Source organism: Pristiophorus japonicus, chromosome 22 (genome assembly GCF_044704955.1).
Source record: "Pristiophorus japonicus isolate sPriJap1 chromosome 22, sPriJap1.hap1, whole genome shotgun sequence".
Taxonomy (NCBI): Eukaryota; Metazoa; Chordata; class Chondrichthyes; family Pristiophoridae; genus Pristiophorus; species Pristiophorus japonicus.
In genome coordinates this window covers 20,724,168-20,748,672 of record NC_091998.1, presented here as the reverse complement: position 1 = coordinate 20,748,672, position 24,505 = coordinate 20,724,168, and the positions used below count along the sequence as shown (strand labels likewise).

General features: G+C 45.9%; 1 protein-coding gene across 3 annotated transcripts in view; it reads left to right on the top strand.

Moving 5' to 3' along the window:
* rassf4a (Ras association domain family member 4a) overlaps window positions 1–24,505 on the top strand; it is a 298,691-nt gene that overhangs the window by 167,333 nt on the left and 106,853 nt on the right. For 2 of the 3 annotated variants that reach the window (XM_070865380.1, XM_070865381.1), the window contains exons 2-3: window positions 17,712–17,812; window positions 21,750–21,825. In XM_070865380.1, coding sequence (XP_070721481.1) covers window positions 17,739–17,812; window positions 21,750–21,825 — 150 coding nt within the window. In that variant the 5' untranslated portion in view covers window positions 17,712–17,738. The remainder of the gene's footprint in view (window positions 1–17,711; window positions 17,813–21,749; window positions 21,826–24,505) is intronic. The other variant, XM_070865382.1, reaches the window with a different exon arrangement.

Genomic DNA, 24,505 nt, shown 5'->3' with positions numbered 1-24,505 from the left:
TCGAGTTTCCACCATCTTTTGCGTTGGTTTTAAAAAGCATCACACTGGAAGCCGGCCCCACTCACAAAAATGGCCACGGCCCCCAGCATGTTAATCACCATTGGGAGTTTCCACTAATTGCACTCGTTTGCGGGCCTTCGTGGAGGCTCCAAAAATTAAGCTTTTTGGTGGCGTAAGGATAATAGGCACATCTTCAAAGCGTTTGAAAGTAATTTTTTTAAATTACCTATAAAACCGATTACTGTGCCCCAGTATAACGCAAAGATAGTTCTGTATACCTTTGAGTAATTTCAAATCGGGTTACTCACAGGAGGTGGATTGAAACTGTGATTAAAAATGCTTATGTTTTATGATAAATCCATTTTCAGCTGTATTAATAAAACTGCACCAAGTTACCACTCTTAACACATCAAGGAATATTTTTTTAAAGCAACTTTTTTTAAAATTCCGTTTTCAAATGGTGCCCGATTGTGCAAGTTCAGGTCTGATTTTGATTTGCCGATATGCAAATGAGTTTGACCGGAAACTTGAGAAAATGAAACAAATTCAAAACTAGCAGAATTTGCACCCGGATCATTGATTGTGGCTGGTGCAGCAACTCGACCCCATGTATTTAACGGAGTGGGTGTTATATATGTAAACTTGTATTTACTCTGTACAGCCACCAGAGGGCTCATCCCCTGGAGTCCCAAGGGATCCCATAATCCCTTGGGCGCACAGGTATTTAAGGAGGCCTCACAGGTTGGAGAGGCACTCTGGAGACGTGCAATTAAAGACTAAGGTCACACTTTACTTTGAGCTCACAGTGTTCAGTCTGACTCTTTCTCCATACATAACAGTGGGGAAATCAGAACCCATACCTGAGCACTCACGCACCACAGGTTGGTGTTAACATAGAAACATAGAAAATATGTGCAAGAGTAGGCCATTCGGCCCTTTGAGCCTGCACCACCATTCAATAAGATCATGGCTGATCATTCACCTCACTACCCCTTTCCTGCTTTCTCTCCATACCCCTTGATCCCTTGAGCCATAAGGGCCATACCTAACTCCCTCTTGAATATATCCAATGAACTGGCATCAACAACACTCTGCGGTAGGGAATTCGACAGGTTAACAACTCTCTGAGTGAAGAAGTTTCTCCCTGACCCCTTATCCTTAGACTATGTCCCCTGGTTCTGGACTTCCCCAACATCGGGAACATTCTTCCCGCATCTAACCTGTCCAGTCCTGTCAGAATTTTATATGTTTCTATGAGATCCCCTCTCAACCTTCTAAACTCCAGTGAATACAGGCCCAGTCGATCCAGTCCCTCCTCATATGTCAGTCCTGCCATCCCGGGAATCAATCTGGTGAACCTTCGCTGCACTCCCTCAATAGCAAGAACGTCCTTCCTCAGATTAGGAGACCAAGTATTGAACACAATATTCCAGGTGAGGCCTGACTAAGGCCCTGTACAACTGCAGTAAGACCTCCCTGCTCCTATACTCAAAGCCCCTAGCTATGAAGGCCAACATACCATTTGTCTTCTTTACCACCTGTTGTACCTGCATGCTAACTTTCAATGACTGATGTACCATGACACCCAGGTCTCGTTGCATCTCCCCTTTTCCTAATCTGCCACCATTCAGATAATATTCTGCCTTTGTGTTTTTGCCACCAAAGTGGATAATCTCACATTTCTCCACATTATACTGCATCTGCCATGCGTTTGCCCACTCACCTAACCTGTCCAAGTCACCCTGCAGCCTTTTAGTGTCCTCCTCACAGCTCACACTGCCACCCAGCTTAGTGTCATCTGCAAACTTGGAGATATTACACGCAATTCCCTCATCCCAATCATTAATGTATACTGTAAATAGCTGGGGTCCCACCACTGAGCCCTGTGGCACCCCACTAGTCACTGCCTGCCATTCTGAAAAGGACCCATTTATCTCAACTCTCTGCTTCCTGTCTGCCAACCAATTCTCAATCCACGTCAGTACATTACCCCCAATACCATGTGCTTTAATTTTGCACACCAATCTGTTGTGTCAAAAGCCTTTTGAAAGTCGAAATACACCACATCCACTGGTTCTCCCTTGTCCACTCTACTAGTTACATCCTCAAAAAATTCTAGAAGATTTGCCAAGCATGATTTCGCTTTCATAAATCCATGCTGACTTGGACTGGTCCCATCACTGCTTTCCAAATGTGCTGCTATTTCATCTTTAATAATTGATTCCAACATTTTCCCCACTAATGATGTCAGGCTAACCGGTCTATAATTACCCATTTTCTCTCTCCCTCCTTTCTTAAAAAGTGGTGTTACATTAGCTACCCTCCAGTCCATAAGAACCGATCCAGAGTCAATAGACTGTTGGAAAATGATCACCAATGCATCCACTATTTCTAGGGCTACTTCCTTAAGTACTCTGGGATGCAGACTATCAGGCCCTGGGGATTTATCGGCCTTCAATCCCATCAATTTCCCTAACACAATTTCCCGCCTAATAAAGATTTCCTTCAGTTCCTCCTTCTCACTAGACCTTCGGTATTTCTGGAAGTACAGCCTTTTCGACCTTTCACAATATACGCACGATTTCTAAGGTACTACAACAAAAGCTCGTCTGCACCTCAGGATTGAAACTCGAAAACATTTTTTGCATTTAAGTTTCACTAAGCCTTCCGATTGTGACCGCCCCCAAACGTGAATTTCTTCCCCCCCAGATGTCTTGTTTTTTATTTACGTGGCCCAAAGATTACCTCATCCTCCAAACGTTTCAGTGGGTGATGTTCTCACATGTACTCACCGAATTTCACGGGTTTTGCAGTTGGCTGCTTGAGGGGCTATTGAGTAGCTCACAATCTGCCTGGGCTCCACCGACCTTTTGAACTTTTGGCATTGACATCTGCCTGGAGACTGAGCTGAAACATTTAAAGAGTTCACTCTGCTATACTAGTGATATTGTCAGATTACATTTAAAATAAGGTAATCAGTTCATTACTTACCATGAGAGAAATGTGTACTCCATAGAATCATCATCGCCATCACAATGGGAAGTCTGCAATCCATCTTGCAGCTTTAGTTCGTCACTGTGGTATCTAAAATAATGTTTGCAAATCGTCAACTTTTCATTATATGGCATTAATTATCAGCCATTAAGTACATTGATCTGTCCCTTTGAGGCTTCTTAATTCGTGGCAGAGTCATAAAGTATTCAGCAACTTTTTACAGTGAGCAGGACTGGTGAAAATCTGTAAAAAGCCCACTTTCACCTACCTGAAACCGCAGACCACAGTTAGCACTGTGAGATTGTCCTCACCGAGACCTCACTGGGACACCGTTATATGTTCATTGCAGTTTTGCTGATGTCTGTGCTAATAACACAAAAGTTATGTCCTATTTTGTTTTTAGTTAATAAGTTTTGTTTTTAACTTAATGTATTGAACACTCCTCATTAAAAGTAATGTTGCTTCAGATAACTTAGCCGAGCAAGCCAATGGCAGTCATCTGGTGTTACTACCAGCGACATGTCGCAGAAATAACTGATTCTGTTTCAGAAATTTACAGCTGTTAAATACTTTCATTGCATTTCAGAGATTTTCCAAATCTGGTGTGTACCAACCTTGTAACTGTTGCAGGTATTGAAAGGAATTAGATTTTGCTCTTCACTCTTGTTCTGTTGATTGCGGTTGGTGGTAAACGCTATTGTATTTTGCAGCTTACAGTGAACAGTTGCCTCCCTCGTGTACGTTTTTATACTGAGGCGGGTGGTGGGGTGGGGTTGGTATTGACTGTTTGGTTGTAATTACTCGATACTAGTCACGTGGTCGGTGAATTGCCAGGACAAATTCCACCTTTGTAAACTTTTCAATGCAAGACGTGAAAACCTCTCCAGGCACTGGGACACTGGACTGCATATGTTCATTGCAGTTTTCTTGTATGTACTAATAACAAAAAGTTATGTCCAATTTTTGGGGGTTAGTAAGCTTTCTTGTTAACTCAGTGCAATGAACACTCTTCGTTAAAAGTGACATTGCTTCAGACAACTTAGAAAGTGAAACATCTCTGACCTATTATAGTGAGCTATTATATTATAGAGGGTCATTGTCAAAGGTTCAACTAAAACCATAAATGTTATTAATAAGCCTCAGTTGCGTCGGAGGTTGGAGATAAAATGATACCCTTATCAGCTTGTGTCAAATATCTGTTGTTCAACATTAAATCAAAACTATCCGTATAGAAAAGTAATTGGGTCATAAAATATTGTAAAACCTCCTGCCTATCTCTGTTCTGTTGAACAAGTGCATTTGGTGCAAACACTTCTCCCATTCAGTAGGACAGGGTTGAGACCTTCAACCTTTGGTAGTCAAGTGAGAAACCTCCATCCCTTTACGCTTGTCACTCAAACATTCTCGTTTTGAAGCCTGTGAGTAACAGCCTGCATGCCGCTTGTGATCAGCTCTTACTCTGGATGCAAACAATGGCTGCTTTCTCTGAGTAATAAGGATATGCTTTTTTGAATATCGCACATCAGTAACTAGGTCATTTTTAAAATCTATTCATGGGGTGTGGGCATCGCTGGCGAGGCCAGCATTTATTGTCCATCCCGAATTGTCCTTGAGAGGTTGGTGGTGAGCCGCCTTCATCGCTGGAGTCCCTGTGCTGAAGGTACTCGCACAGTGCTGTTGGGGAGGGAGTTCCAGAATTTTGACACAGCAACGATGAAGGAACAACTATATATTTCCATGTCAGAATGGTGTGTGATTTGGAGGGCAAATTTCAGGTGATGGTGTTCCCATGCGCCTGCTGCCCTTGACCTTCTCGGTGGTAGATGTAACAGGTTTGAGAGACGCCGTTGAAGAAGCCTCGGCGAGTTGCTGCCGTGCATCTTGCAGATGGTACACACTACAGCCACGGTGCGCCTTTGCCAAATGTCGGGTGAGCAGCGGCTTGTTTACAGCCATTTATCCATGTTTTTTTTCCCACCTTTTTGGATCTGACAGGTCGCCCACCAGTTTCCCGCTGTGCCTAGACCTCATCTGTTAAGCTTAGGCAGGAGGTCAGTGGCCATTGAAACAGCTGTAAGGTTTCATCAGACCTGGCATAAGAACTGACAGTGAGACTACCACATTGCAACAAGTAGGGATAATTTATTAAGTATAACAGTATAAAAGTTTAATAAAATAGAGGCAGGCTTGAGGGCAGAGTTGGCTAAAATGGACTGGGAAAACAGATTGAAGTATGGGACGGTTGATGAATAGTGGTGTACATTTAAAGAGATATTTCGCAACTCTCAAGAAAAATATATTCCAGTAAGGAGGAAAGGGTGCAAGAGAAAAGAAAGCCGTGGCTAACTAAAGAAATAAAGGACGGTATCTGTTATGTATTTAACCCCTTGTAACCTGCATCATACCTGTCCACCAGAGGGCCTACCTGTTGGGGTCCCAAGGGATCCCAGCATCCCTTGGGAACATAGTATGTAAGCAGGCCACCCACGAGGTACCTGCACTCTGTAACTACAATAAAGGAGCTAAGGTCACACTTGCTCATTACACACAGTATTCGGTCTGACCATTTATTATGAGTATAACAATTGGCGACGAGGTAACGAACCGCGCGACAATGCAGAGAACAGTCGGCATCCTGGAGAAGTTCTCAGAGGGGGACGATTGGGAGGCCTTCGTGGAGGGACTCGACCAATACTTCGTGGCCAACGAGCTGGAAGGGGACGAGAACACGACCAAACGAAGGGCAATCCTCTCACTGTCTGTGGGGCAACAACGTATGGCCTCATGAAGAATCTCCTGGCCCCGGCTAAACCAACAGAGAAATCCTACGAAGAACTGTGTACGCTGGTCCGGGAGCACCTAAATCCTAAGGAAAGTGTTTTGATGGCGAGATATCAGTTCTACACGTGTCAATGATCGGAGGGCCAGGAAGTGGCGAGCTACGTCGCTGAACTAAGGCGCCTCGCAGGACATTGTGAGTTTGAGGGATTCCTAGAACAAATGCTCAGAGACATTTTTGCACTGGGCATCGGACATGAGACAATCCTTAGCAAACTGTTGACTGTAGAAACTCCGAATCTGAGTAAAGCCATAACGATAGCCCAGGCATTTATGTCCACCAGCGACAACACCAAGCAGATTTCACAGAACAAAGAAGTTTCTGTCAGGACTGTGCATAAAGTAATGCAGGTTTTGAACAGAAATGTACAGGGCAGAATGTACACGCCGGCTGCTGTGGCCCGACCTCAATTGACCCAGAGTCCGCCATCATCTGTTAATGTGAGGCAGTTAACACCCTGTTGGCGATGCGGGGGTAATCATCGGCCCCATCAATGCCGCTTTAAGCACTATGCGTGCAATGGCTGCAGAACAATGGGACACCTCCAACGAATGTGCAGGCGAGCTGCAAACCACCAAGTTGCAGAGGAAGATCGGTCCACAGTGGATCAGACGGAAATGGAAACTCGTATGGAGGAGGCAGCGGTGTACAGGGTACACACGTTCACGACAAAATGCCCACCAATAATGTTGAAAGTTAAACTGAACGTTATTCCAGTGTCTATAGACCTGGACACGGGGCAAGTCAGTCCATAATGAGTAAAATGGCCTTCGACAGGCTGTGGGGGAAGAAGGCACACAGGCCCAAGCTCAGCCCCAGTCACACCAAACTAAGGACTTATACAAAGGAACTAATCCCTCTAATTGGCAGTGCTGAAGTCAAAGTTTCTTATGATGGAGTAGTACATGAACTCCCGCTGTGGATTGTGCCAGGGGATGGCCCCACGTTATTTGGCAGAAGCTGGCTGGGGAAAATCTGCTAGAACTGGGACGACATCTGAGCGTTCTCGTCAGTTGACAACACCGCATGCATCCAGGTTCTAAGCAAATTCCCTCCGTTATTTGAGCCAGGCATTGGAAGTTTCTTGGGGGCGAAAGTGCAGATCCATTTGGTTCCCGGTACCTGACCCATCCACCACAAGGCTCAAGCGATACCGTATATGATGCGTGAAAAAGTGGAAATCGAGCTGGACAGGCTGCAACGTGAAGGCATCATTGCACCGGTGGAGTTCAATGACTGGGCCAGTCCAGTTGTTACGGTACTCAAGGAGGATGGTACAGTTAGAATTTGCGGTGACTGTAAAGTAACAATGAACCATTTTTCGCTGCAGGACCAATACCCGCTACCCAAGGCAGATGACCTATTTGCAACCCTGGCTGGAGGGAAGACGTTCACCAAGCTGGACCTGACCTCGGCCTACATGACGCAGGAGCTGGAGGAGTCTTCGAAAGGCTTCACCTGCATCAACACACACAAAGGTCTGTTTATTTACAACCGGTGCCCGTTCGGGATTCGGTCAGCTGCAGCGATCTTCCAGCGGAACATGGAAAGCCTGCTAAAGTCGGTTCCGTCTACAGTGGTCTTCCAGGACGACATATTGGTTACAGGTCGTGACACCATGGAGCACTTGAAGAACCTGGAGGAGGTTCTTAGTCGGTTGGATCACATGGGGCTCAGGTTGAAACGCTCGAAGTGTGTTTTCCTGGCACAGGAGGTCAAATTCTTAGGAAGGAGAATTGCAGCAGACGGCATCAGACCCACCGACGCCATCAAGAACGCGCCGCGAGCACGGAATGTGACGGAGCTGCGGTCGTTTCTGGGACTCCTTAACTACTTAGGTAATTTCCTACCTGGGTTATGCACCCTGCTAGAGTCCCGGCATGCGCTACTGCGCAAGGGAGACGACTGGGTATGGAGGAATTCACAAGAGGCTGCCTTTAAGAAAGCCAGAAATTTACTGTGTTCTAACAAACTGCTTGTTCTGTATAACCCATGTAAATGACTAGTGTTAGCTTGCGATGCGTCGTCATATGGAGTCGGGTGTATGTTACAACAGGCTAATGAATCGGGAATTTTGCAACCAGTTGCGTATGCATCCAGGAGCTTGTCCAAGGCCGAAAGTGCCTACAGCATGGTTGAAAAAGAGGCTCTGGCGTGCGTTTACAGGGTAAAAAAAATGCACCAGTACTTATTTGGCCTCAAGTTCGAGCTTGAAACTGACCACAAGTCGCTCATATCGCTATTCTCGGAGAGCAAAGAGATCAATACCAATGCCTCTCCCCGCTTCCAAAGATGGGCGCTCATGCTGTTGACATACAACTGTGTAATTCGCTATAGACTGGGCACAGAGAACTGTGCAGATGCTCTCAGTCGGCTGCCATTGCCCACCACCGGGGTGGAAATGGCACAGCCAGCGAACTTATTTATGGTCATGGTCTCTGGTCCAACCTGATCTACATGATCTCGTGGAGGACAAGCGGCATCAACAAGTGTACCATGACCGCGCAAACTTGTCACGCGATAGTGAGATCAATGATCCTGTGTTTGTGCACAATTATGGACATGGTCCCAAATGGCTCGCTGGTCACAGCCAAAGAGGGGAGTAGGGTGTTTCAGGTCACACTGACCAATGGATAAACGCACAGAAAACACTTGGACCAAATTAAACTGCGTTTCACCAACAGCGACGTACAACCTGAAGAGGACACCATCAACTTTGACCTTCCAACACACACACAAGTGACAACTGACATCACAGTTGACCACGAAACAGAACTCATTATACCCAGCAGCCCGGCAAGGCCAGCTGCTCAACGAAGAACTGACCAACCCAACCACACCAACATTTGTACCGAGACGATTGACAAGGGAGCACAAAGCCCCAGATCGTCTCACCTTGTAAATAAATGTATTGTTGACTTCACGGGGGAGTGATGTTATGTATTTAACACCTTATAACCTGCACCACACCTGTCCACCAGAGGGCCTACCTGTTGGAGTTCCAAGGGATCCCAGCATCCCTTGGGAGTACAGTATATAAGCAGGCCACCCACGAGGTACCTGCACTCTGGAACTACAATAAAGGAGATAAGGTCATACTTGCTCATTACACACAGTACTCGGTCTGACCATTTATTATGAGTATAACAGTATCCAATTAAAAACAAGGGCACACAAAGTTGCCAAAACTGGTGGGAGGACAGAAGATTGGGAAGCTTTTAAAAGCTAGCAAAGAATGACTAAAAAAATGATTAAGAAAGGGAAGATAGACTATGAAAGTAAACTAGCACAAAATATAAAAACAGATAGTAAGAGTTTCTATAGGTATATAAAAAGAAAAAGAGTGGCTAAAGTAAATGTTGGTCTCTTAGAGGACGAGACTGGGGAATTAGTAATGGGGAACAAGTAGATGGCAGAAACTCTAAACAAGTATTTTGTATCAGTTTTTACAGTAGAGGACACTAACAATATTCCAACAGTGGATAGTCAAGGGGCTATAGAGGGGGAGGAACTTAACACAATCACTAAGGAGGCGGTGTTCAGTAAGATAATGGGACTAAAGGCAGATAAATCCCCTGGACCTGATGGCTTGTATCCTAGGGTCTTAAGAGAAGTAGTGGCAGGGATTGTGGATGCATTGGTTGTAATTTACCAAAATTCCCTGGGTTCTGGGGAGGTCCCAGCAGATTGGAAAACTGCAAATGTAAGGCCCCTATTCAAAAAAGGAGGCAGATAAAGAGCAGGAAACTATAGACCAGTTTGCCTAACATCTGTAATTGGGAAAATGTTGGAGTCCATTATTAAAGAAGCAGTAACAGGACATTTGGAAAAGCAAAATTTGGTCAGGCAAAGTCAGCATGAATTCATGAAGAGGAAGTCATGTTTGACAAATTTGCTGGAATTCTTTGAGGATGTAATAAATAAGTTGGATAAAGGGGAACCAATGGATGTGGTGTATTTGGACTTCCAGAAGGCATTTGACAAGGTGCCACACAAAAGGTTACTGCACAAGATAAAAGTTCACAGGGTTGGGGGTAATATATTAGCATGGATAGAAGATTGGCTGACAAACAGAAAACAGAGCCAGATAAATGGTCCAAAACGTTGGCAATCAGTAACGGGTGAGGTGCCGCAGGGATCATTGCTGGGACTCAACTATTTACAATCTATATTAATGAGGGGACTGAGTGTAACGTAGCCACGTCTGCTGATGATACAAAGATGGGAGGAAGGGTAATGTGTGAAGAGGATATAAAGAGGCTGCAGGTGGACATAGACAGGCTAAGTGAGTGGGCAAGAATTTGGCAGTATAATGGAGTATAATGTTGGAAAGTGTGAGGTCATGCACTTTGGCAGAAAAAAATCCAAGAGCAAGTTATTATTTAAATGGAGAAAGATTACAAAGTGCTGCAGTACAGCGGGACCTGGGGGTACTTGTGCACAAAAGGATAGTATGCAGGTACAGCAAATGATCAGGAAGGCCAATGGAATCTTGGCCTTTATTGCAAAGGAGATGGAGTATAAAAGCAGGGACGTCTTGTTACAGCTGTAGAGGGTATTGGTGAGGCTATACCTGGAATACTGCCTGCAGTTTTGGTTTCCAAATTTACAAAAAGATTTACTTGCTGTGGAGGCAGTTCAGCGAAGGTTCACTCGGTTAATCCCAGGGATGAGGGGGTTGGGTAGGCCTCTACTCACTGGAATTCAGAAGAATGAGAGGTGATCTTATAGAAACGTACAAGATTATGAGGGGGCATAACAAGATGGATGCAGAGAGGATGTTTCCACTGGTGGGGGAGACTAGAACTAGAGGGCATGATCTAAGAATAAGGAGCCGCCAATTTAGAACCAAGACGAGGAGAAATTTCTTCTCTCAGAGGGTTGTGAATCTGTGGAATTCGCTGCCTCAGAGAGCTGTGGAAGCTGGGACATTAAATAAATTTAAGACAGAAATAGATAGTTTCTTAAACAATAAGAGGATAAGGGGTTATGGGGAGCGCGCCGGGAAGTGGAGCTGAGTCCATGATCAGATTAACCATGATCTTATTGAATGGCGGAGCAAGTTTGAGGGGCCTTATGGCTTACTCCTGCTCCTATTGCTTATGTTCTTATTAACAGGGCCTAGACAGGCTTTACTTCCCGTTTTGGTGCTGGACAGCGGAGCACGCCGACTTGGCTTCACTCACGTCTACATCACTGCGTCCTCTCTTGCTTATAGTTCTTTCTTCTCCTCTGTGCCAATCAGTGTTCAGCTTGTCCTTGTTATACAGTCCCAAGTGCATAATCTGCTTGGGGATGAGCCCTTCTGGCCAAGTGATTTGCTCTTCGAGCACAAGATCTGTCCATGATTGGTCCCTGTCGGCTTAGTTTTGGCCCCCGCCTAGTGGCAGACGTAGATGGCCTCACCATGGCCAGATTTACTTCACTTGACACTGTACACCCTGGCTGCCACATGATGCGCCAGGTTGGCTCCATCCCACACCAACACCATAAAGCATCCCTCCAATGTCCAACCCATTCCTGGCACACTCATCACCATTGCGGGGGGTACCGCTATGTCTCACCGTTCACTACAACTCACTAAGCCACTTCCAAAGGTGCACACAAACCTGTCCAAGAACACAAAGTGTTTTAAATAAAGGTTTCAATGTTTGACATCACATTACCAGAAACTTTACATGAACATTGCATAAAACACCCAAGTGCTGACCCTTGTGTGTTGCTAGTTGGTATGATTGGACTAGAACGAGGGTGAGTGTGAGGTGTGGCTGGTGAGGTGATGTGATAATTTAGATAGAGAGAGGGATGGGTGGAGCGCAAGGTAAGTTGGTGTGAGTGAGTAAGGAGTAGGGTAGGGAAGGCAGAGTGATGGGGATGTGATGGATGGCACAGCAGGATGAGGTTGAATGTGGCTTTGTTTGATCTACTGAGATCATTGAAATGTTTGTGGCACTGCAGCCAGGTCCTCCTGACCACATCCCTGCTTGCGCCCTCCTCCGCAATGTGCAACCAGGCTGTGTTGATCCTTTAGGGAGATCTCTTTCGCCTAAGAGGACCACCCTGTGTGCTGTGACTCCCTCTGTAAGCATCTGGAAGGAGTCACAGGAGAGCCTGGGTGCAGCGTGCACCTCTGTGCAGTGTTTGCAGCACCTCAATGCTGTAAAACACTGACCGCACAAATGTCAAAATAAATGTGGCCATGGTCCCTTTAAGGAAACCGGGTGATGACGCGTCATCAAATTGTCACCAGCCCCGCTTCCTCTAATTGGCCGGAAAGCGCACTGGGTGGGCTTAACAATCCCAATCTAGGGAAATTCATTTCGCAGGCCAGGATGGAGGCAGCAGCGGGGTCGGGACCTGCCAATGTCAGAAAAATCTAGCCCGTTAACTGTGTTTCTCTCTCCACTGACGAGGCCTGACCTGCAGAGCATTTTCAGTTCGTATTTCAGATTTCCAGAATCTGCAAGTATTTTGCTTTTACACAAACTCGGGTTGCATTCTCTGGAATTTAGAAGTTAGGGATGATCTGATCGAAGTTTTCAAGATATTAAGGGGAACAGATAAGGTAGATGGAGAGAAACTATTTCTGCTGGTTGGGGAGTCTAGGACGAGGGGACATAGATTAAAGGTTAGTGCCAGACCTTTCAGGAGTGAAGTTAGGAAACACTTCTACACACAAAGGATGGTAGAAGTTTGGAACTCTCTTCCGCAGACAACAATTGATGCGAGATCAATTGTTAATTTGAAATCTGAGTTTGATGGATTTTTATTAACTAAAGGTATTAAGGGATATAGATCAGCCAAAGGCCATAATCTCATTGAATGGCGGAATAGGCTCAAGGGGCTAAATGACCTCCTCTTGTTCCTATGTTCATTCATTAGCGGTCTTATAAGGAGGGAGGAAAAGAACAGTCGAAATATTTTGAACCTTGTAATTAGACTTTTTTTTTTAACAAAATACCAGTGCCTGTTAATACAGTTCTAAAATCCACACAGCATTCTAACTGATATGCTGACAGGGTTTGATGAAGTAGGGTGGGAGGAGGCTTATGTGGAGCATAAACACCGGCATAGACCTGTTGGGCTGAATGACCTGTTTTTGTGCTGTAAATTCTATGGGCCCGAGTTTGGTCGACTCAGCACCGGCTGCCGCCGAGTTTTCTCGATGGTCTCGATGTTTTTTGGGCAGTCTCCCCTCTGAGCGAGTTTGGTCAGGTCCTCATGCTGGCGGGGAGAGAAGACCACTAGGGGGCGTCCGCTGGCGTGCGACTGCGTGCAACGCCGACAAAAGTCCTCCCGCCCGCTGAGTCCCCAGTTTGGTCCGGGGCGGTCCTCTGCTCCAGCAGCAGAAGAGACCATCGCATGGAGGCAGGTCTTACCTGAGCGGTAAGTGTGAAGACCTGCAAGAAAAGGTTAATGCATTTGTTTTCTTTTGCAGGGATTTTGGTCGATGGGGTCTGCTGAAGGATTCCTGGTAGTTTTTTAAAAATTGTTTTGAAAAGAAAAATTCCTATTTCCCCCCTCCCTGGCCGGACTCTATCCTCGGCGGTACTTTACCGAGGATCGCATTTGCAACCTAAAATATGACCTACCGCCCGCTGCCGCCCAGAATCGGCGTGTAAGGCCCATTTTTTCTGCCAGGTGTTTTTGCCCACATTTTTTCACCAAACTTCCGCCCAAAGTACTGTCAGGATCTTAGCGGTCCTTTCGTCGGTACCTGGGCGGAACTTAGGTTTCACCGAACTCGGGCCCTATGTGACATCCCACACTCTTTCAAATAAATATGGCTTTTCTATGGTATTTCTAGCTGCTTGTTGAATGAGCTCCATCGTTCTTTCTTGGAATAAAATACATTCCAGGAGTACCACAGAAAGGCCGTATTTATTTGAAAGACTGGGATATTACAGTGAATTTACATCACAGAAACAGGCCATTCGGCCCTATCTTACTATTTCACTTTACTTCATCTAACCAGATCCAATGGTCAGCTTAACTATTTCAGCTCTTGTTTTTCCCTGTCCCTGTCAGTTTTGCTAATTGTTTGCTGGCAGGATGGGTGCTAGTATTGGGGCTGGATTTTTGATTTGTTTGCGTCTCAGTTTGCGCCCCGGAGGGGCGGTAAATGGTTTTTCTAGGAGTAACGCCGGGCACCCAGCTTTTATCGCCCAACCGACAAATTCGGCTCATGGTTTGCAGCAGTGCAAAAACTTATCGCTCCGCCAGCTAGTTTCACTGAGATCATGACGTCAGTCATCGTGCAACGCTCTGCTAACGCACCGGATGCAAACTTTGGCCCTAATGCCTCATTTAACACCCGCCCCAGGAAACGTCTGAAAAACCAGGCGTTCCCAGGGTGCAACAGGCAGTATTGGTGGCGTATTTAAATGGAGGAATGAGGCTCCTATATTGCAGGTCACATTGACTGCAATGGTTGCGCACAGCACGCTGTGTGAAGCTCCGACTTGCAAACGGCACTTTTATCTGCCATTACAGTGCCCTTACAATTTCAGTGAGAGAATTTAATAGGGGCATTACTAGTTCGACAGCGTATCATGCTCCATGCTGTTGCCAGGCGACGTCAAGCTAGAAGAAGGGCTCTTGACCATGTCGGCCCATAGATGAGGAGAGGCTGAAGACATCTGGGGAGGAGGGCTTACACCCCATGGGTTTAGAGGCACCAACGCTCATACCTCCAGCTCTCTGAGGAGCAGTGTGTGAAAAAGCTGTGCTTTCGAAAGGAAGAGCTGACAGAGATATGCCATCTCCTACAGACAGACCAATGTCTTGACCGCTCTGGAGGCAGCCTTCAATACTCCCCTCAACAGGTATCCAATTTCATTGTGGTGTGCTGCATGTTGCACAACTTGCCCATCATGAGGGGCCAGGCATTGCCAGTGGGGATTGCAGGCCCACCTCAGGAGGAAGAGGAGGACGACGAAGAGGAGCTTGGCGAGACCCCTATTGGATAGCCATCCCATCCACGGGGGAGGCAGCGTGGAGATGCTGCTGGATCAACACTCGCAAGTCACCAGCTCATAATGGACCGGCTCTCCTAAATGAAGGAAACTGAGGGTTGGAGCTCATACTGGACACGCTATGTGCCTCCATAAAGGCACGTCTCCAGTGAACATTGGAATGATACACAAGACACCAATGACAAATGATGATTCATAAATTTTACTGCAACAAAATAACAAAAACTTCCCCCCACCAAAACCATACAATATACCATCATCATCAACATCATAGACAGTCCCTCGGAATCGAGGAAGACTTGCTTCCACTCTTAAAATGAGTCCTTAAGTGGCTGAACATTCCAATACGAGAGCCACAGTCCCTGTCACAGGTGGGACAGATAGTCGTTGAGGGTAAGGGAGGGTGGGACAGATTTGCCGCATGCTCTTTCCGCTGCCTGCGCTTCAATTCTGCATGTCTCGGCGATGAGACTCGAGGTGCTCAGCACCCTCCCGGATGCACTTCCTCCACTTAGGGCGGTCTTTGTCCAGGGACTCCCAGGTGTCGGTGGGCATGTTGCACTTTATCAGGGAGACTTTGAGGGTGCCCTTGTAACGTTTCTTCTGCCCATCTTTGGCTCGTTGTCATGAAGGAGTTCCGAGTAGAGCGCTTGCTTTGGGAGTCTCGTGTCTGGCATGCAAACAATGTGGCCTGCCCAGTGGAGCTGATCAAGTGTGCTCAGTGCTTCAATGCTGGGGATGTTCGCCTGGTCGAGGACGCTAATGTTAGTGCGTCTGTCCTCCCAGAGGATTTGTAGGATCTTGCGGAGACATCGTTGGTGGTATTTCTCCAGTGATTTGAGGTGTCTACTGTACATGGTCCATATCTCTGAGCCATACAGGATGAAGGGCAGGTATTACCACAGTCCTTTAGACCATAAGCTTAGTGGTAGAGTTGAGGGCCTAGTCTTCGAACACTTTTTTCCTCAGGCGGCCGAAGGCTGCACTGGTGCACTGGAGGTGGTGTTGAATCTCGTCATCAATATCTACTCTTGTTGATAAGAGGCTCCCAAGGTATGGGAAATGGTCCACATTGTCCACGGCCACACCGTGGATCTTGATGACTGGGGAGCAGTGCTGTGCAACGAGGACAGGCTGGTGGAAGATCTTTGTCTTACGAATGTTTAGTGTAAGGTCCATGCTTTCGTACGCCTCAGTAAATATGTCGACTATGTCCTGGTGGTCAGCCTCTATATCTGCGCAGACGCAGGCGTCGTCCACGTACTGTAGCTTGACGACAGAGGTTGGGGTGGTCTTGGACCTGGCCTGGTGACGGCGAAGGTTGAACAGCTTCCCACTGGTTCTGTAGTTTAGTTCCACTCCAGTGGGGAGCTTATTGACTGTGAGGTGGAGCATTACAGCAAGCACCATTGACAAGAGGGTTGGGGCAATGACGCAGCCCTGTTTGACCCCGGTCTGGACGTGGATTGGGTCTGCAATTGATCTGTTGGTAAGGATCATAGCCTGCATGTCATTGTGGAGCAGGCGGAGGATGTTGACAAACTTTTGGGGGTATTCGAAATGGAGGAGGACGCTCCATAGACCCTCGCGGTTGACAGTGTCAAAGGCCTTTGTAAGGTCGAAGAAGGCCATGTATAAGGGCTGGCGCTGTTCCCTGCATTTTTCCTGCAGCTGTTGCGCTGCAAAAATCATGTCCGTTGAGCCCCGGAGGGGACGAAATCCGCACTGTGACTCCGGGAGGAGCTCCTCGGCCACAGGGAGAAGACGGTTGAGGAGAACTCTAGCGACAACTTTCCCAGTGGCTGATAGCAGGGAGATTCCTCTGTAGTTGCCGCAGTCGGACTTGTCCCCTTTTTTAAAGATGGTAACGTTATGTTGCGATGCACTGAGCAGCAATGAAGTTACTTAAATCAACAAAACTTTTTTAATGCCATCATTTTCGGCTGGGGCGCAAAAACATCCTTGTGAAATGCCTGATTTTGCGCCCCTGACCATGGAACCTCATTTCTTGCCGAATTTTGTTGACAAGGACGCAAACATTTTCCAGGCAGTATCAACCCCCCCCCCCCCCCCGCCCCCCCAAAATCTCAAAAGCTGAAAATCCAGCCCAAGGTTTGGTAGCACTGTTTGATGGCAGTTTTACCCAAACTACCTTCATAGTTAACTATAAGATGGTAACATGGAGGCAGATATGCATCCTTCCCTGCATGTTTATTTCTGTGTCATGCGGTTGCACTTTTAGTAGATTATACCTCAAAAAGAGATGATTAAATATTGAAAATTTAAATGCAGTAATGCAAAAAATTCTGTTGCACTCAATACAAATGGAGCCATTGAATGAATGTGTTCTATTAATGCAGGCACTATATACTATAAACTTGCTATGTTCTGTAATAAAGAATATGCCAATGGTTTCATTCTTGACTGATAAAGGAAATGACTCACTTTGCTGTTGGCTCAGTTGAGATAAGTTCCAGCTTGCCTTAGGTTTATGTCCCCTTTCATGTTTGGTTGCTTAATACCTTTCTAATCCCTGTTCCAAAGTTCCATGCCGATATTAGATTGAGCAGCTAGAACAGAATTTACGACTGGCTGATTCCAGAGGAAATGTTACTTTCGAAGGAGAGTAAATGGTTGTCGACAAGAAATAGTTGCTCAGAGGGTTGTGAATCTTTGCAATTCTCTGAGGGATTTGGAGGCTGAGTCTCTGAATATATTCAAGGCTGAGATAGACAGATTTTGAGAGTCACGGGGAATCAAGGGATACGGAGACCGGGCGGGAAAGTGGAGTTGAGGTCGATGATCAGCCATGATCTTATCGAATGGCGGAGCAGGCTCAATGGCCAGTAGGGCCTACTCCTGTTCCTATTTCTTATGTTCTAACGAGCTTTCTTTTGTTTCAGGCAGACGCATTTTTATAAGCGAATCCGATGCAAAGAAGAGACATGGAGGGAAATCAACAAGCTGCTTTTGTTAAAATCAGTGAAGACAAATGTATTTCAAAGTAAGTGCAGGCATACATTTCTCATTTTTTAAATAAAGACTTTTATTTTTTGATCTTTCAGTCAAGGACCATTTATATCCTTATTCAGCTGAAAGAATCTGGGTCATGAACTTCTTTCTGAGCATTGCCACTCTGCAGGTCCACCGCGGTAGACATGGTTCAAATCAACAGATGATGTTGCCTTTTTTTCTCTCTCCCCCATTTGCCTTGAGCCCACCAGGACCTCTGCCTAGCAGCTCGGCTGTGACCTGATGAAATAATCTCGACTGAAGTAAGCAGATAATACTAATAGGTAATTCGAAAAGACAAATCTGAAGCCTTTGAATGGGACTAAATAATGTAGATCCTGACGAGCTATTGCACTTTGTCCAGAACAGAGAGCACGGGATGCCCTTGAAGGGGAGTCATTTCAAAACTAACCTGCGGAAACAGTATTTCAGTGAGAGAGTGGTCAGTCTACGGACAGGCTGCCGAGGGAGACAGTTCGTATTGATTAAATTAAATGCAAATTAAATAGATTTCTTTCAGAAAATAACATTTTCAGATAAGTTATGTATGAGTAATTTGAGGCATGACATGCGTAGCAACGCTAGGGAGGAAAAAAGTGTCTTTGGACCTGTGGTTTCCAAAGCTTTCCACTCTTGGAGTTTTCCTCACCTTGTGTCTGGGCCTATTGTCGACTAATTGGCAGAGATTGATTGCTGTGATTGGCCAACAACTACATTATCGTTGTATCACGTGACTACCAGTATAGTAGAAGGCGAACGAGATGGACCTTGGTCTTCTCTCACTTAGCAATTCCTATCTTCCTACATTTAAAATGGGGAGCCAATGACCTTTACCAAGATAATGCTGAGACGTGGCTTTAGTCCCAGATTTTTCTTTTTTCAGAAGAGCTGCTGCTATATGTGCAGCCTTCTTTAGCCAGGAGGAGAAAATAATCCTCAACATCCTTCTCCATGCGTGTATATCTGATTCAAATCTGTAATTGACTGAAAATTTGCACATGACACCTTCCGTCCTTCCTTTACCATGAGTATCTCGCAGTATTGACACTTTCCACTGCAGCATTCCCTACCACCACATACAATGTTCTGCATTGTTTATACTGCTTCTGTGACTGAGCAACTTTCCTGCCATTCCTCTTAATAGAATATTTACAAATCTAATTGTATTCTATTTCTCCTAACTTCTGAAAACATTATGATACTAATTTATTTTTCTTTTTAAAGATATTGAATGAAAATCCTGACATGAAGGCAGATTCTGGGCAATAAATGATAACCAATCACATCTGATCTCGGGTTTCCCTTTTAATGATTTTTAAACCACTTATTGCTGTAAATGTGTAAAATCTGGACAAGTTGTGACTACATTTGATGCACTGACTCAACCCCTTTGATTCAAATAGTGACTAGATAGAGGTTTCCATTCTTGAAATTACAACCATTGAGCTCTTGGACTGAATGAACAATGCATTATCTGATATTTGACCATCATCATAACAGGCAGTCCCTCGGAATCGAGGAAGACTTGCTTCCACTCTAAAAATGAGTCCTTAGGTGCTGAACAGTCCTATACGAGAACCACAGTCCCTGCCACAGATGGGGCAGATAGTCGTTGAGGGAAGGGGTGGGTGGGACTGGTTTGCCGCATGCTCTTTCCGCTGCCTGCGCTTGGTTTCTGCATGCTCTCAGCGATGAGACTTGAGGTGCTGAGCGCCCTCCCGGATGCACTTCCACCACTTAGGGCGGTCTTTGGCCAGGGTCTCCCAGGTGTCAGTGGGGATGTTGCACTTTATCAGGGAGGCTTTGAAGGTGTCCTTGAAACGTTTCCTCTGTCCACCTTTGGCTCGTTTGCCGTGAAGGTATTCCGAGTAGAGAGCTTGCTTTGGGAGTCTCGTGTCTGGCATGCGAACAATGTGGCCTGCCCAGCGGAGCTGATCAAGTGTGGTCAGTGCTTCAATGCTGGGGATGTTCACCTGGTCGAGGACGCTAACGTTGGTGCATCTGTCCTCCCAGGTAATTTGCAGGATCTTGCGGAGACATCGTTGGTGGTATTTCAGGGCTGAACTCCAAGACATAGTCAGCGTACGAAAGCATGGGCCTTACGTTAAACGTCCATAAGACAAAGGTCCTCCACCAGCCTGTCCCTGCCGCACAGCACTGCCCCCCAGTCATCAAGATCCACGGCGTGGCCCTGGACAACGTGGACCATTTCCCATACCTCAGGAGCCTCTTATCAACAAGAGCAGACATTGATGACGAGATTCAACGCAGCCTCCAGTGCAGCCTTCGGCCGCCTGCGGAAAAAAGTGTTCAAAGACCGGGCCCTCAACTCTGCCACCAAGCTCATGGTCTACAGGGCTGTAGTATGGCCCAGAGACATGGACCATGTACAGATATTCTACCACCATTAGTACAAGCGACATCTTGTTTGGAAACAAAGTCTGCTGGAATTCTGTTATGGAAAGCCTGTGAAAACATGTCTCTTCAGCAATGCAAAAAGACACCTGAACAGATTTTCTTAAAACTTTCTACGTGATTCTTTTTTATTGACATTACTCTCGGGCGATTTCTGATGCACTATGTGTTGCTGGAGGAAAATGAGCAGGAGGTGGCTTTGCTTCAGTTCCACACGTCTGCTCTCCCCCCTTTGGAAAAGCCTGAAAATCCTGGGGCAAAAGCAAGAGGGGGCAGGGCCGGGTCAATGGGTCTTTGCCACTTTTTGTTCTGCTATTGAGCATTCATAAGAACAGAAGAAATAGGAGCAGGAGTAGGCCATACGGCCCCTTGAGCCTGCTCCGCCATTCAATGAGATCATGGCTGATCATCAACCTCAACTCTACTTTACCGCCCGATCTCCATATCCCTTGATTCTCCTAGACTCCAAAAGTCTATCTATTTCAGCTTTGAATATATTCAGAGACTCAGCATCCATAGCCCTCTGGGCTGTACACAACCCTCTGAGTGAAGAAATTCCTCCTCATCTCTGTCTGGGGACAAATGAGAGCAAAGACTCCCCGTGGTACCATATGCAATATGAACCTGTCGGATGAAGCTAGGCTTTAATAGTCCTGTTTGCAGGTACAGGTGCGACGTCCAAAATCCGAGGTTCCGGAATTCGGACACCGGGCGGATGTATGGCGGGGTCATCCGGAAACCAGAAAATGCTCCGAAATCCGGATTCCCCTGCCTCGGCGGCCCGACCTCCATCCACCCGACGTCACCTCGGTCCGACCTTGCCTGACCTTCCCCCGCCGCGGCCCGACCTCTGGCTGCCTGACCTCCCCCGACCTCAGCCTGACCTCCCTCCACCTCGGCCTGACCTGCTCCGGCCTTGGCCCTATCTCCGGCTTCCCAACCCCGCCGCGGTTCGGCCCGACCGACCCGCCCCCCCACCACCACCGCCCCGATCTCCAGCGGTCCGACCGCCCCCCCCCCCCCCACCTCCTCTACATACCTGCCTCAGCCCAGGCAAAGACGTTCCGAAATCCGGAAATAGCCGAAATCCGGAACAGCCTCGGTCCCGAGGTTTCCGGATTTCGGACGTCACATCTGTAGTGTGAATGAAGAGCCTCGATACAAGGAAAATGGCCTGTTGGCCTTTCCTACTTTACTTTGAAGCACATTCTTCTCTTTCTTTTTCTGGCAGTCATGATGTTTGGTGGCTCAGCCTACTTCTCTGGTTGGTATCATAATGCCCTCCTCCCCCCCCGCACACCGGATGATCAATCTGTCTCAGAGTTAATCAAGAACATGTTTCCACTTGGCAGTTGCAGTAGGTGGGCTGTTTTGCAAGCTGCTAATGAAATTCAGTCAGGGTATCAACAACATCGCACAGTGAGAGTTCAGCCCCTATTTGGTTGATGCTTTGGTTTATAGAATAGTTTTCTGTTTATATTTAACAATAATGTTTATTATGTTTGTGTATTCAGGTCTGAACTGTTAATGCTTCTAAAAACCTACAACTGCTACCAAGAAGGGAAAAGTTTCCAGTTAAGACATCTAGAGGTAGGACAGTTACCTGAATGCTACGTACCTAAAGGGGCTCAGCCTCTTGGGACGCCTACTGTAACCTAATGGCATGGCCAGTGAATAATTAATTCATCACACTGTACATTAATATTGCTCAATATTTGGTCATCCCATGCGCTTTATTTGGTATTCATTTGCGGTATAGGATCTGTGGAAATAGTTTCCATAGATGTGTCTCAACAACTGGAACCGTTGCTCTATTAGTGCCTCAGTTTCTCCCATTCACTAGTTTCACCGAGAAGCGAAACTGCCTGACATGTGTCTGTATATATTTAAATAGCAACAGTATTCATCTGAATTGTCACCCAATCCTCATTTTTGTGCAAACACGAGTAGGCCAGATAGCACCTCCAGCCTGTTCATCCATTCAGTTAGTTCACGGCTGGTCTGTTATCTCAGCTCCGTTTACCCGCATCTCGTGACACCCTTACTGATTTTTAAAAAAAAATCTGCAGATGGAGTATAATGTCGGAAAGTGTGAGGTCATGCACTTTGGCAGAAAAAAAATCAAAGAGCAAGTTATTATTTAAATGGAGAAAAATTGCAAAGTGCAGCAGGACCTGGGGGTACTTGTGCATGAAACACAAAAGGTTAGTATGCAGGTACAGCAAGTGATCAGGAAGGCCAATGGTATTTTGGCCTTTATTGCAAAGGGGATGGAGTATAAAAGCAGGGAAATCTTGCTACAGCTATACAGGGTATTGGTGAGGCCACACCTGGAATATTGTGTACAGTTTTGGTTTCTATCTTTACAAAAGGATATCATTGCTTTGGAGGCACTTCAGAGAAGGTTCATTAGGTTGATTCCGGAGATGAGGGGGTTGACATGAGGAAAGGTTGAGAAGGTTGGGCCTCTACTCATTGGAATTTCGAAGAATGAGAGGTGATCTTATCGAAAAGTATAAGATTGTGCGGGGCTTGACAAGGTGGATGCAGAGAGGATATTTCCATTGATGGGGAGACTAGAACTAGGGGGCATAATCTTAGAATAAGGGGCCGTCCATTTAAAAGTGAGATGAGGAGGAATTTCTTCTTTCAGAGGGTTGTAAATCTGTGGAATTCGCTGCCTCAGAGAGCTGTGGAAGCTGGGACATTGAATAAATTTAAGACAGAGATAGGCAGTTTCTGAACCGATAAGAGGATAAGGGGTTATGGGGAGCGGGCAGGGAAGTGGGCCTGAGTCCATGATCAGATCAGCCATGATTGTATTAAATGGCGGAGCAGGCTCAAGTGGCTGTACGGCCTACTCCTGCTCTTATTTCTTATGTTCTTAAGTCTTGAAAATTTCAATTGAATAGAGGGCGATCTCTCAATGTTTGTTCTTGTGAGTGCTGTGAAATTGTGTCTCAGAGGCAGCCTGGCAACGGGCATTTCTGAATGCAATTTACTATGCAGTAATGTCATCTTCCAGCTCTCTCGCCGTTTGCCATCATGGCCTTGTTGGAGCTTGGTGTTTGCAGCAGTATAATTTGCAGATGCTGAGCAAACATTCCTCCTTTGGCTTCGAATGGGAGATACATTTGTGCCAAAATGGGTAATCTACTTCAGTTTTACAATGGTGGCAGCAAGCAGTGAAAATATGACTTGCTCCAAGAGAGTAAAGTCAACGGGCATCCTTCAATAAAATCAAGGCGTGCCCTTAATTTACTTTCTTTTCTCTCTGTTTTTCTCTTTGTCTACCTTCTCTCTCTCTCCCTCTCTCTCTCTCTCTCTCTCTCTCAATTGTGGGGTTTGTCAATTTGTTCTCATTTTCTTTTTGTCTCGCTGACCAGTGAAGGAAAGCAAGAGACGATTCTGGAGGCAGGATGATGCACTGCCCGTAGCATGGACGAAAGTGCTCTGCTGAATAGATAGGCTCCCTCCACATCATAGTCATGATGTAGCATTGGAACAGCTCCTCTTCTCAAATCTGATTCAAGGAAAGAATTGCATCTGATAATCTTGAGAATTTGTAGCGCTTTGGGTATCAGAATATAAAAGGTATTTCCCCCAAACAATTTGAGAACTTTCTATGGTCGTTGAGGTGGAAGTGTGAAGCAATTAAGTTTCAGTTTTGAGTCTAAATTGTTCATACAGAACTGTGTTTTTAAAGTGAGGAGACAAAAATACAAATTTGTTGTGAATTTTTTGTTGCTGAATAAAAAGCGAAAGCCTAGTCCTCTTACAAAAATAATTTCAGGAAACTGATGTTTTGCTTTTCTTAGTTATCAGTCAGACGTTTGTTTCGTTCAGTTTGTGTCTGAAAGCCCGAGCCATATTTGGTCAATAAGATTACCCTGTCGGCTCAGCTTATTAGAGGCCTACCTCTAGTTTTTTGGAATGTTTTGGGCATTGTAATGTATTTGCTTCATGAGTTCTTTGCTTAAGAATTCATAGAAATACATTGCTATTAAGAACTAGTTGGTTTATTAACAAAGGTTTACCAATCACACCACACATTACCGGTTCATCCACTAGGCTCACAACTGCATACCTCATCGTGGATGACCTAGACCCAACTGGCTGGGGTTTTATTGAGTTTTGTGAACATCACGTGACTGGCTAAGCCACTCACAATGCAGCAGCTCTACAACTATGCAGCTCTACAACTATTTTAAGGCAAAACAATAAATCAAGTGCCCCTTGAAAAAGGGGGGCACTAAAACTGACAAATTAC